The 13,681-nt window shown below is 40.9% G+C and overlaps 1 protein-coding gene across 1 annotated transcript in view; it reads right to left on the bottom strand.

The window, feature by feature from the left end:
- rasa3 (RAS p21 protein activator 3) overlaps positions 1–13,681 on the bottom strand; it is a 50,887-nt gene that overhangs the window by 8,321 nt on the left and 28,885 nt on the right. The window contains exons 11-20 of the mRNA XM_063212302.1: positions 11,962–12,110; positions 11,018–11,132; positions 10,820–10,894; positions 9,989–10,112; positions 4,873–4,979; positions 4,556–4,633; positions 1,994–2,071; positions 1,760–1,833; positions 579–685; positions 216–298 (exon numbers count right to left, since the gene is read on the bottom strand). Of these exons, the coding sequence (XP_063068372.1) occupies positions 216–298; positions 579–685; positions 1,760–1,833; positions 1,994–2,071; positions 4,556–4,633; positions 4,873–4,979; positions 9,989–10,112; positions 10,820–10,894; positions 11,018–11,132; positions 11,962–12,110 (990 nt within the window). The remainder of the gene's footprint in view (positions 1–215; positions 299–578; positions 686–1,759; positions 1,834–1,993; positions 2,072–4,555; positions 4,634–4,872; positions 4,980–9,988; positions 10,113–10,819; positions 10,895–11,017; positions 11,133–11,961; positions 12,111–13,681) is intronic.

The raw sequence follows: 13,681 nt of genomic DNA, 5'->3' as shown, positions 1-13,681 counted from the left end.
GTGCCCTCTGCCTTTTAAATCCTAAATATCTCAGCCTCCGAAGCACATACAAACATGAAATGAGTTGCATTTAAAAGCTATGGACCCTCATTTTGCCTTAGAATGTGTTCATTCAGCTCTAACTTGGCCAAAATTAAAATTAAACAGCTCAAATCTCAAGAACCTGAATGCAGCGTATATGTGTTCCGGACACAATGGAATAATGTTGCACTTACATTCTTCATCTTGAAGGATTCCTCTTCCAGCCTCTCCACAGCCATGATGTTGGCAATGGGAATACTGCAGAGGGAGTTATCACCTACACAACAAAAGCAGCTGCATGAGCTTATGTGAGAGAGAGAGAGAATATGAGAGAGAGAGAGAGAGAGAGAGAGAGAGAGAGAGAGAGAGAGAGAGAGAGAAAGAAAGAAAGAAAGAAAGAAAGAAAAAAAGAGAGAGAGAGAGAGAGAGAGAGAGAGAGAGAGAGGGAGAAGGGAGAGAGAGAGAGAGAGAGAGAGAGAGAGAGAGAGAGAGAGAGAGAGAGAGAGAGAAAGAGAAAGAAGAACAGGGCCAACAGGGCCAACATGTCTTTGGCTTACCTTTGGATTTATGATATGTTAACTCGTGATTTGTGAGCCGAAACCACCTCTTCTTGAAGTTCTTCATCCCAAAGCGATTTCTGCCTTGCGCTCGTTTAATCATTATGCTGTAGAAACAGGAGATGAGATGAGATGAGTTGGGGGGGAAAAGGTACAACAAAACTTAAACTACACCTGCACATACAGGAATACAAAATATTGCATGGCTGGTAAATGGCACTTATCAAGAGTAAAGTAAAGGGCAATTCCTTATGTGTCTGTTAACATTTTGCAAATACTTGGGATATCATATTTTTTCTAAGGTGTCAGCCTGACTCAAACACATTAATGGTTGCTACTGATCAATAACGATTAAAGCCCTCCCCTCAAGTTAAGAGTCTGGGCGTCTGGGCTTGATGGCTCTCTATCCTTCCTCTCCCACATTAACAACATCACACGGTCTGCTTATTTCCACTTACACAACATTAACCGTCTCCGCCCCTCTCTCACTTCCCATTCTACCTCCATTCTTGTACACAGTCTTGTCACCTCCCGTATTGATTACTGTAATTCTCCTCTTTGGTCTCCCTCAAAAATCTCTCCACAAGCTCCAACTGGTCCAGAACTCAGCTGCCCGCATCATTACTAAAACCCCTTCCTGTCACCATATTACCCCTGCACTGCATCATCTCTACTGGCTCCCTATCAAATATAGAATTCATTTTAAAATACTTCTCCACACCTTCAAGGCTATCCACAATCTTGCCCCCCCTTATCTATCTAATCTTATTCACATTACTGTTCCCTCCCGCCCCCTCTGTTCCTCTTCCTCCATTCTCCTCTCTGTCCCCTCTGCCCGTCTTAATACCATGGGGAATAGAGCTTTTAGCTGCTCTGCTCCTCAGCTGTGGAATGCCCTCCCCCCTGACATCTGCAATATTGACTCTATGCCCCTGTTCAAATCCAGGCTAAAAACCCATCTGTTTCAGATAGCCTATTCTTTATGATTCTTAAACTCTGTTTTATTTTATTTTATTTCATTTTATTTCATATTTATTTATTTTTTATTCATTTATTTATTTTTGTTTAAAATTCTGTTTATGTGTCTTGTTTTATTTTTGTTTCTCTCTGTACAGTGTCCTTGAGTGTTTTCAAAGGCGCTTTTAAATAAAATGCATTATTATTATTTATTATTAAAATACCCTTCTTTCAGCACGATGGGCGTCTCAATACTCCTCTGGTCCCAGCGTCCAGATGAGGATATCAGGTCCAGAAACTAAGAGGAAAAATGGAAAATTAGTCAGTAGAATGAAATATCGTATGCATTTTTTCCCCTGAAATAAGGTAATCGTACAGTTAATAAATCTACAAAACAAATCAAGTCCAGCACAGAGATGAGCAAATTTAATAAAACAATTGAATCATGAAATACAGACGTTTTTCACGGCATCTGCATATTTCTGCTCGTTGAAGTAGTCATAGAATGCAGCCATGTAGGACTCTTTGAAGTTGGCCTGTAAGATAAAACAGAGGAGGGAAGACATGACACATTATTATTATTATTATTATTATTATTATTATTATTATTACATTTCATTTAGCTGATGCTTTTTTTATCCAAAACGACTCACACTTATTTTAAATACAGGGCTTTGGTTACAGGCCCTGGAGCAGTGTGGGTTTAGGTGCCTTGCTCAAGGGCACCTCACCTAAGGAGTGTGGAGGAGAGTGGTAAGGGTGGGATTTGAACCTGCAATCCTCTGATCCAAAGCCCATCTCCTTAACCACTAGGCCATGGCTTCCCTTAATATCTACAAGGTGTTTTTTATGGTACCTATTTTTTAGGCCATGTGATTGGGGATGTTCTAGACCCATTTATGAATTATCATATTTATGATGACTTTGGATGTAAATATGTGTATATATTGTTCAGCCCCTTTGTAGCTGATTATAGCCTACATAAGGTTTTTGGGATAGGTGCCCTCTGGTGCCCACTTTGTATATAGCTTACCCTTCACTCTTGTATGTGACACTCCCCCCCCTCCCCGCTATGTATATATACCACACCCTTTACACCTGTTCTGTATTGCACTTTGATGAAGGACATTGAGTCCGAAACGTCGTGCCAATAAATCTTCTGGGAGCATTTACAGTGTTGCGGACCTTTAATTTCTTTTCAGTGCCCTTAAAACATCCCAGCACACAGGAGCACAGTACAAGCATATACAAAGTAGAAGAGTTATGTCCGCTCAACTGTGATGACCAGCAATGTTCTGAAATGATTCCTACTCTCGGCTTGTTGTTGAGTATCATTTAAAATCTCAACAAGACAGGGGTGGAGCACAGGTTTTGTGACAGGGGGGACAGGATATGTGTCAGAGGCCCCCGGCTGACACAGAGGCTCCACTCTGACACATGTCGTATTGGAGTCTGCCATCGCAATGGGCTATTACTGTAATGACGTCTGGTCATTAAGCACAGGTATAATAGTTGATATATACTGAGTTTGCTGTTCAGCATAGAAAGTGCACGTTAATGACGTTGGGCCCACGAAATATCGTAGAAGGGGCCCCTGCGAGATGTTTGGCAATCGAAAGCCATTGGCAGGGGGGCCCCCCAAGTGGTGAGGCCCTGGGTTCCTGACCCCTATGCCCCACCTCTGCTCCGCCACTGCAACAAGGGTATGATGATGCCAAGGGACGATGGTTATTAAACTGTTTTGGTGTTCCCAAAGCACACCGGCTACTGCATAAAGTGTGTGTGTGTGTGTGGGTGAGAGAGAGAGAGAGAGAGAGAGAGAGAGAGAGAGAGAGAGAGAGAGAGAGAGAGAGAGAGAGAGAGAGAGAGAGAGAGAGAGAGAGAGAGAGAGTGTGTGTGTAGCCAACTGGCTCAGTTTCTTTATGCATCTCCTCCTGACACTTTCATCATCAGCAAAGTGCCCCTGGATGGCGATGAAGAACACAAACACAATCCATCACCAGCTGCCAGTGCCACCCCAATAAATCGCTGCATTGTTTAAGGACACTGCCATTAAGAGTAAAGGGAACCATGAAAACAAAGTGCATATGGCTCTCTACGGTCCAAAGCCGAAATGTTCCATGATATAGAGCACTATGCAGTGAGCTTTGTACATTTGAGTGTACAGTACATTGCACGGTAAAACAATATTTGTTGACTCAACTTAACTCAATTAAATCATGTTGTTGCTTTGACTGAGTTAAGTTGAGTCAACTAGTTCACTGTAAAAAACACAGTGTTCATTCGACACTTCGAGGGTACTCTGGGACCAAATACTGTTTTTTTCTGTGTAATGTGTGTGGGAGATGTCCAGCCTGATGTCGGTAAAATTCATTTGAAGGATTATTTTGAGGTTTTCAACAGCTTCTGCGTATTTTTCAAGAGGAAGTTGATGTACGGTAACTCTCATTATTACGCTGATGTGACTGGTAATGCCTCTGAGTTCTTCTATAAAGCCTTTTCAATAGTGTGTACACAGTCCAATGTGGTGCATTTGTCACTGTGCTGTATGTAGTTCAATGTGGTGAATGGGACTACTTTTTGGACACATTGTAGGAACTATGCACAAATGACACATTTAAGCAGTATAGTAAGTCCTGCGAGGCTATAGACCCAGATTATAGAGCATCTGTTAGGTGCAGCATGGAGGGACACAGGCACAGATCTTTCACCAAGCCCCAGGATCTGCTATAATTGGGTCAAAATATGCTATGCTTGTAGGAACATCATGCTACAACTAATCTCAATATATATATATTTATATATTTTTCCATAAATAGCCACCATTTGAAAACAAATGGAAACATTTCCTTCCTTTTCTATTCGTCTTGCAGAAGTATCAATTTCCCATGCTTATGAAACACTTCAAGTATGATATCCATACATGCGGTATTGAGTTACTGAATACAAATCAGTAATGCTGACTGTGTCTCTAGTACTGCATATTCAACAGCACTAAGTTAATTGTTGTCATTACTCACAGATTTTGACTTGGCGAGACTTCCCAGAGTCTGGATGGTTTTTGAGATGAGTGTGAGCGTGCGGGATGTGCAAGGGTCCTGTAGACGCAAAGATTAAAAAAAAAACATACACAAATATTTATTAATGATAGCATTAGCCTATCACCTCCAGGTTGTTTACTGCTTCCACTATAACCTCTCCTTCTTATGGTAATTGTGCAAATACCCCCACCCTTAAGTTTCACACAACTATGTCCAGAGAACAGAAAAATATCTTCAAGTCTACAGTAGAAATAATAATACAATGACAAATCATTTGAAGTAGTAATGGCTGATACCGGATGGTGCGGCCGCAGCTGGAAGAGGTTGGGAGAGAGGATCGCTGGAGCAAAGAAGCGGAGGAAGATGAAGCTGCTGACTGCCGTGTACCTCACGTCCTGGTCCACTGCACACAAACAAAACAAAGACAAAGATGAAACCGTGTACAGCAGAGAGGAGAATAAGTTGCTTCTGTGGGGTAGTCACCTAAAAATCTTCAGGTGCTCATCGGTATGCAAAAATGCAAAAGGTGAGGTCAAGAGAGAGGGTTCGAGGCACTCTTGTCCTTTATTATCGCGTCGGCTTGATGTCCATGTTTCAATAAAGGACTTTTAAATGGACTTCAAAGTGCCTCAGACCCTCTCTCTTGACCTCAAAGACAAAGATGAATTGTACATCTCTAAGATTGATGCACCATGCACACTGAACAGCTTTTAGGATCAAAATAATTACCCTTAACAAATGCACTACTCTGCTCCTTGGCACTACTCTGCTCTTTGATACCACTCTTGCCACTTTGGGCTTTGTTTTAAACTATGTCAATATTCTCCAAAATAATAAGTACATTTTAACTTGGAGTGCCTTAGTAGGAGAAACTTGTTTTTTTCTCTCTTCTTTTAATGAGAGTCCAAATGATGCTCTAAAAATCAGGGGAGGCTCATGAGCTGGTTGTGAAAGGCACTTCAGAATTCACAATGCTGCCCTCCATGGGCCAGGAGTGCACAAAGCAAGCTTTTGGAGGAACTAAAACGCCTGTGCCTCTCTCTGTGGCTCTGAACAATAGACACATACCTGTGCCAATTCAAACCTGTACAGCACGTGAGTTGACATCCTGCATACTACAAAGACACCATAAATAAAGCGTGTTTCCATGACAACATTTATCACACCAATACCTGAAGGTGGAATTCAAAGTGGCTCTCACTCTGGCTCTCACTCTGTCACATGTAGTGTTAATTCAACACGTAGAGAGTCGGTTTCACATTTTCTACATTGTATTTGTACATAGTATTTGGTCCCATTGTATTTGGAACTCTCTAAGTGTATTTATTTGGCTGTGAACATTCATCTAAGGTTGAAAACTACTTAGTGTAGCTTTAAGGTCCTGTAAGCACTTTGTAACAGTTAGAACGCCGATGGGTAGCATTAGACTATCATTCATAAGGAAGTGTTAAATCAGAATTAAAATCGTATTAACTCTTCGTTAAGTGGCTTGAGGCCAACAATCTGTCATGGGCCTCCCTCATGTACTCATGAACAACCTGTTCTGCCTCTAGTCCTTCATCTGTTTTGTATTATTTACTCACTTTACCCACCATTTGCATTGCTCAAAACACCGTTCTGCATGACAAAGTATTATATAATTGTGCAAAATATAGGCGTAATACATACCGACAATGCCTGTCCACTACCACTTTACAAACTCTCAACCAGCTCTTCTTTAATTTCCCCTGAAATCCAGTTTATGCCAATTTTGTATTTCAGAATTTGAAACAGCTAACAAACCCTTATAACACATAGTATGTTAACATACGGTATATATATTGTGTATTTTATCTTTCCTTTCATTTGATCTTTTTCTTTCACAGATGCTTTTAATGATTATGCTGGCATTCTTTAGTGCACTGTGTATGAAGCATATTGAGTTGCTTTGCTGCATGAAATGTGTTGTATAGTAAATACAACTATCATTGCCTTCCCATGAACCTTAATAAGCATTGGTGTCATGGTCAGTTTCCCACTGTAAAAGCACCTCAGCAAGACCAGGAAACTTCATTTTGTTTAATTGGTTGATTTTGTGATATTTCTATCTATCTGCACACCAAAAGCGACAAGAGCAACAATGGCACCAGAAGTAATTGGCTTTGTATAGAGGAGCTGGCGACAAAAGAGACAAAAGCAATTTTGGCGACAAGGGCGATTTGAGCAACACAAGCTACAGTTTGTAGTTTAACTGAGATGATCATGAGCTATGATGCGGTTCGGCGACTGCTGCAACAGCCAATCGGAATGTCGGAATGCTCGCATACTCTGCTTGTCATACTCTGTTGCTTTTGTCGCTTGTGTCGTTCTTGCTCTGAAATAGCCGCTCTGAAATAACTGCTTTACAGCTTCTGTATCTATCGGTGTTTTTGTTTGTGCAGTCATAATAAGCCATGGACACCTCTGCAACATGCAACACCAGTGCCACACCAATCAGGGCAACCGAGGAAACCCAAGCAGACAACCCAAATTCAGAAAATTAAACGTCTGTCACATATTTTTGTTCCGGTCAAACCACCACACCAGCTGATCCCCATTAGCGAAACCTTTCAACCATGTCGACAGTTTAAGAAATGTGATGTCAATCCAACACTTAGAGAGTTGATTTAACATCTTCTAGGTTGTATTTTGTGTTCAATTAACACTGCATTTTTTGCTGTATAGATGATGAGCTGATTTGTATGAGAAAAAAAATGCACACAGGTGGTACAGAAGGAATAAGAGGGCCTTTTTCATTTTCTCAAGCTGGTCTGCTCACCTCTGCAAGGGAAGGGAAGCGGTGCTTGACCAGGCAGTGAGCGCTAAAAATAGCAATCACAATGTGAACAATAGTCTAACCGTGTAGTGGAATGGAAACACTATCTCTTCTCCGCCGTTTGCAATGTCATTCCGTCCTACAAACAATCTGATAATGCTTACTGAGCGCGTTCAACATTGTAATTCCCTGGCCGCCGATGGCCATAGCATTGCACTGTAGGCTACTGTCCAAGCCTGTTACTCAGCATGGCCTGTTGTTGCATCATCTGCTTCTTGGCAGTGTGCTCTGTTGCCACTTCCTGTCTTCCAAAGGCTAGGACTGAATCCCAAACACTGTACTGGTCCTGTAGTGTATTAGGTGGTGTACAGTGTACTATGGTAGTGTGCTATAGGTAAGTCTACTACTTAAGGTATGTATATATATGTATCTATGTATGTATTATGTACAGTATGTATGTATGTATATATATGTATCTATGTATGTATTATGTACAGTATGTATGTATGTATCTATGTATGTATTATGTACAGTATGTATGTATGTATGTATGTATGTATGTATGTATGTATTTATGTATCTATGTACGTATGTGTATGTATGACTCTGTATGTAGTATGTACGCATGTAGCATGTACATTTACTGTATGTGAAGAGTTCAGATGCAAAACCCCCTAAGTGCCATTTCAGAAAATAATCTTAATTATTTTCTATTTAATACAAAGCTATCAAAATTGCATACTTTTTAATTTTATTTATGTAATATAACTATTTATATGTTTTATCAAGTACATGAATGTAAACCAAACCAACAACAGGGTTCTCTAAAAATATAGAGGTGCAGGTCTTCAGAAACGGAGTTAGGGGGTTTTGCATCTGAACTCTTCATGTATGTATGTATGTATGTATGTATTGTATGTACTGTATGTACAGTATGTACGTACTATGTATGTAGTGTATGTATGTATGTACAGTACATATTGATGTATGTATTAGGGATGGGATATCGGTATGTACAGTACATATTGATGTATGTATTAGGGATGGGATATCGGTATGTACAGTACATATTGATGTATGTATTAGGGATGGGATATCGGTATGTACAGTACATATTGATGTATGTATTAGGGATGGGATATCGGTATCGGTACATATTGATGTATGTATTAGGGATGGGATATCGGTATCGGTGTATGTACAGTACATATTGATGTATGTATTAGGGATGGGATATCGGTATCGGTGTATGTACAGTACATATTGATGTATGTATTAGGGATGGGATATCGGTATCGGTGTATGTACAGTACATATTGATGTATGTATTAGGGATGGGATATCGGTATCGGTGTATGTACAGTACATATTGATGTATGTATTAGGGATGGGATATCGGTATCGGTGTGTCGGTATGGGGTTCAAATACCAACATAATTCAGAGATGGATCGGATCGGAATTTTTCCAAAGTGTCGGAATTTTACCAGTACTGACATTGTTAATTTGAAGTCATAACACTTGCATATTAGTTTTCAGGATGGGATTGTTACTTGTTTACTTGTTACTTTTTACTTATTAATTGGTTTCCTGTTCTTCTGACCTCCTTTTCTGACCAAAAAATCTACTTGGGCCTACCTCAAGTTGAAACCAATGTATATATGTGGTTTTGGTATAGGATCAGAGTAGTATCGGTATCGGCAGATATCCAAATTAAGATGTCTGGATCGGATCGGAAGTGAAAAAATCTGTATCGGTGCATCCCTAGTATGTATGTATGCATGCGTGTATATATTGAGCAACCTGCGATAGTTCTGGCAGACCACGTAGTCAACGCGCCCTTTTGCCTATTGGCTGACGCTGACCCAACCCGTACAGTACATCTCTCCACTAATCAGGGGTGCATTTCTCAAAAGATAACTTGTTAGCTTGTTAGCAACTTCGGTAGTTGCCAATGGGAAAATGCATTGAAAACTAGAAGCACTCAGAGAGCGCAGACCTCCGCCAAGGTCGCCTTTCCAGCTAAATGGAAGGCACTCCACCTGACGGTGCATGCACACAGGGACGGCACGTTTCCTTAACGTCTCCGTGAACAGTGCGAGTCCGAGAGGTTCGCATGCTGCCTTTCACACTGCACAGTTAACGCCAATGTTCTATCCGCGGGCAGCAGCCATTCATTTTCAATAGGAGCCGTGCATTGAACGCGGATGTCCACGCAGGAAAATAGACTCGAGTTCTATTTTCAAGGAGCAACGCGGACATGTCCGGTCGGGACGGACATGCGCCGCGCTTACACCGCGTTCCTGTGTGCAAGGCATGATTTGTTTTCATGCATTCTAACCGTTTCGGACTGATAACGTGAAGTGGACGTACTGTGGACGTCCGCGCCATTAGTGTGTATGCACCGTGAGGATGCTGCTGTTCCCTGTATTGGCTTCCATGGACATCATGGAGAAGCCGGGGAACTTCCTCCGAACAGAGCCATACCGCCAAACACAAATGTATGCATTGAGAAATAAAGCTTCTGAAATATATCTCTGTTTCCTGTCTCATTTTTGACTAGAGTGGATCTGACAGAAATATATTTATTCATGCTATATTGTTGGAGCTAGTGCGTTACCTTGAAAACGTGTGGCTGCAGATTCCCGCAGTGAGAAGAAGATGTCACTCATGACGGTCGGGCAGCGCACTCCAGACGTGGTGATGACGTTGAAGATGCGATCCACATACTGGCGCAGGTTCTCCTGCGGTGGAAAGAGAAGAAGAAGTTGGAATATTAGAAATCATTATTGGGCACGCACACACAGTAAAAAAAAATACAGTGTCAATTCAACACGTAGAGAGCACTCTGGGACTAAACCCACGGGTGTCAAAATAATTCGGTTCAGGGGTCACGTAAGTAAGACAGGAAAGAAATGTAACTGCAAAATGTCGCAAATTTCAGCTTTATATGGGAATCACATTGCTAGTCAATCATCTGAAGGTGGATGTCAGCGGGTAGTCCTACATCAGAAGCATTGACTGTAAATGACAAGCAAAATTAATTCTGAAGTTGAAGGTGAAAAGCTGAAATCTCAAGACACCTGCAGCACCATTGTAATGGCCTAGACTAGAGTTTTACTTCTTTTTAATTTATTCTTTCTTTATTGTTTATAGGACAGTGTGACAGGAAGAAATTGGGAGAGAGAGATGGGGCAGGGCTGGCAAAAGACATTACATTAAGAATCAAATTGTGCAACCAAGTTCTACGAAGTGAGTAGACAATGTTCTAACAGAAAGTCTTCTTTGTTCAATTCGTCCTTCCTTCCTTCATATCATCTTTCCTTCATTCATTCATTCATTTCGTCAATTCTGAGTGCAAACTATCATCTCAAACAATTCAGCCAAACCTACAAACTTGAGTATCTCAAACAACTTGCTCAATAACTTCAACAAATGCATGCACACTCACAGTGTTTGTCGCCAAGTTCTCTGATTCCTTCAATTTGACAGGATCGATTTCACATGGCTTGTGGTCTGTACAGATCTGTCCAAAATCATATACAAACAAACAGATCACAAAACAAAAACATACAATGAAATAATGAACTCACCAACAATATTAATAACTATACTATAATAACTGTATACTACTATAGAATGAAATCACCTCATCGATGATTGGCTTCAAGGTGACCTGAAGATAATGCATGCCAGCCAGCTTCATGGTCTCATCAATGCATTTCGATGTGAGTGAGTTTCCTCTGAAGATTGTGTTGGGATCCCTATTGGGGTGACAGGACAACTCCATCATCATGGGGCACCTAAGTCATGCCCTCTACTTCCTGGTTCATGGGGCAGGGGGAGTCAAAAAATAATTACTGTGCTTGAAAATTAGTGTTTTTTTGGACACCAATACAAACCTTGGACCTCCACCTATGCACCACAAATCCAAAAATCACAAATTTTCAAGCCCAGTAATCATTTTTGACCCCCTCTGCCCCATGAACCAGGAAGTAGAGGGCGTCTTAGGTGCCCCATTATGCTGCATGTCAGGGGCTCCCAACCTTTTCCCACTTGGAAATATTCTCCAATGTCCAGGCCCCACCTCTGACCCAATTACCAATACAACTCAAATACATAGACAACAGCAACACACACAAATATTATCTTACATTTTTAGAAAATGATTTCAATGCCCACTTGTAATATCTTTTCGGGCCACATTTTGAGAATCACTGTTGCATGCATTGTCTCAACCTGACATTGTGCTGTCAAAGTTGGCATCACATCTTCTATCTTTTTTTTACTTTCTCATGCACATATACAAGTGTTCTCTAATAGGTCAATTTATGTTAGAAATCAATGCAAGATACAGTATATTGATATGATCATGTACTTCAAACATTCGATACCATAATACACAAACCTTATGTGTATTAATCTGAAATGAACACCAACATGAACACTGACCTAGATAGTTCTTAAAAAAAAAAAAAAAAAAAAAAAACAGATGAAAAGGAAAACACCAAAAATAGACTCATATGTAAAACTCATATGGTTTTTGCAGAACGTGATGGGTGTGGGTAATGTATGTCGGTACGAGAGACTCACTGGGTGCGGTTGACTTCCGCATGGGCGATGGCGCAGACGAAGGGCACAATTTTACCACAGTGCAGAAAGAGGCGCACCAGGGGCACGGCGGCCTCCTGCTTCTCTCTGCAAACCTCCCCCAGGATGTGGGCCGCAGACGACGAGACAGGCTGCAAGTACACACACACGCACACACACACACACACACACACACACACACACACACACACACACACACACACACACACACACACACATAAAACACACAGCATAACCAGAATCAAACTCACAGCAGAATCATGCTCTGACTCAAATACATATCAGAGTCAGAATCAGAGTCAGCTTCCTCAGTAGAAGTAGAAGTAATTTCATGGGGGCGCTGTGGCGCCATGCGCTAAGCCCTCCACATTTGGGCTTTCATGGGGACCCTGGTTCGAGTCCGGACGGGGTCATTTCTCAATCCTCCCCCATCTCTCTCTCCCACTCATTTCCTGTCAGCATCTCATACTATCCTGTCAATAAAGGCATAAAAAGCCCCTAAAATATATACTGGAAGTATATATATATAAAGAAGTAATTTCATGATGAAACTACAACACCAGTACATGATATTACACACATCAGTCATTCCACAGTACCTTATGAGGGATTCATTCCACAGTACCTTATGAGGAATTCATTCCACAGTACCTTATGAGGGATTCTAGGGCTGGGCAATATGACGATGTCGATATATATCGTTATCGTGATATAAAAGTGTATATCGTGACCTTTCTCCTATATCGTTTATATCGTGATAGTAATTTTATAAATTTTATACAATTGAATATCATTTAATTACATTTCATGTTGTCACAATACACACTATAAGTTAATGTAACTGTAAAAATAAGAATAAAAAGATCCATTTTAAAGAAAGGTTGTTTTGCGACATGAAAAAATAAAGAGCAAACAAAGAGAATAACTGAAAACGTATGTAATTGTGCTATATCGTGATCGTTATCATGATATAAAGTAATCCATATCGTGATATAGTTTTTTTCCATATCGCTCAGCCCTAAGGGATTCATTCTACTTTCAAACACCTCTGATATACAGTCTATACGGTGGTATGAGAAAGTTTGGGCACCCTTTTAGAAAATCATTACATCGGTTCATCTCATGTTGAGCAGCAACTTCATTTCAACATATGTTAAACCATAGGGATAGAGAAACATTTCAGTTGTAAAATCATTTTACTAGCTGTAACAGAAACAATTTCATGTGGATTTAAACAAAAATAGGCATGGGCACAAATATGGGCACCCCAAAAGAAGGTTCCAGATATACCTACAGAGTGTCTTAACCCCTTTACGCAGAGCCTATGTTATTACCTGACTGTCACCCAATTTGTAATGGCTATGTCTTACTCTCTTACTTAAGGCTCTCAGTAATGTCATAGCAATGTTGTTATGATGTAGTTGAATATTTTCAGCAAGTAGTGAATAATAGGCCCGCCGGCGAAGCCATCTGCAGTAAGAGGCTACTAAACATACTGCTATTATGGCCCTGCCGTGGCCTAAGGGTAGGGCACTGGGTTACTGCGCCGGCGACCCAGGTTCAATTCTGGCCCAGGTCATTTCCCGATGCTTCCCAATCTCTCTACCCACCACTCGTTTCCTGTCTCTCCTCCACTGTCCTGTCAAAAAGTAAAAGGCAAAGGCCCTACCGTGGCTTAATGGTAGGGCACTCACATACTACT

This window comes from Engraulis encrasicolus, chromosome 12 (genome assembly GCF_034702125.1).
Source record: "Engraulis encrasicolus isolate BLACKSEA-1 chromosome 12, IST_EnEncr_1.0, whole genome shotgun sequence".
NCBI classification, from domain to species: domain Eukaryota; kingdom Metazoa; phylum Chordata; class Actinopteri; order Clupeiformes; family Engraulidae; genus Engraulis; species Engraulis encrasicolus.
The sequence above is the reverse complement of the archived record's forward strand: the minus strand, read 5'-3'. Positions and strand labels throughout refer to the sequence as shown.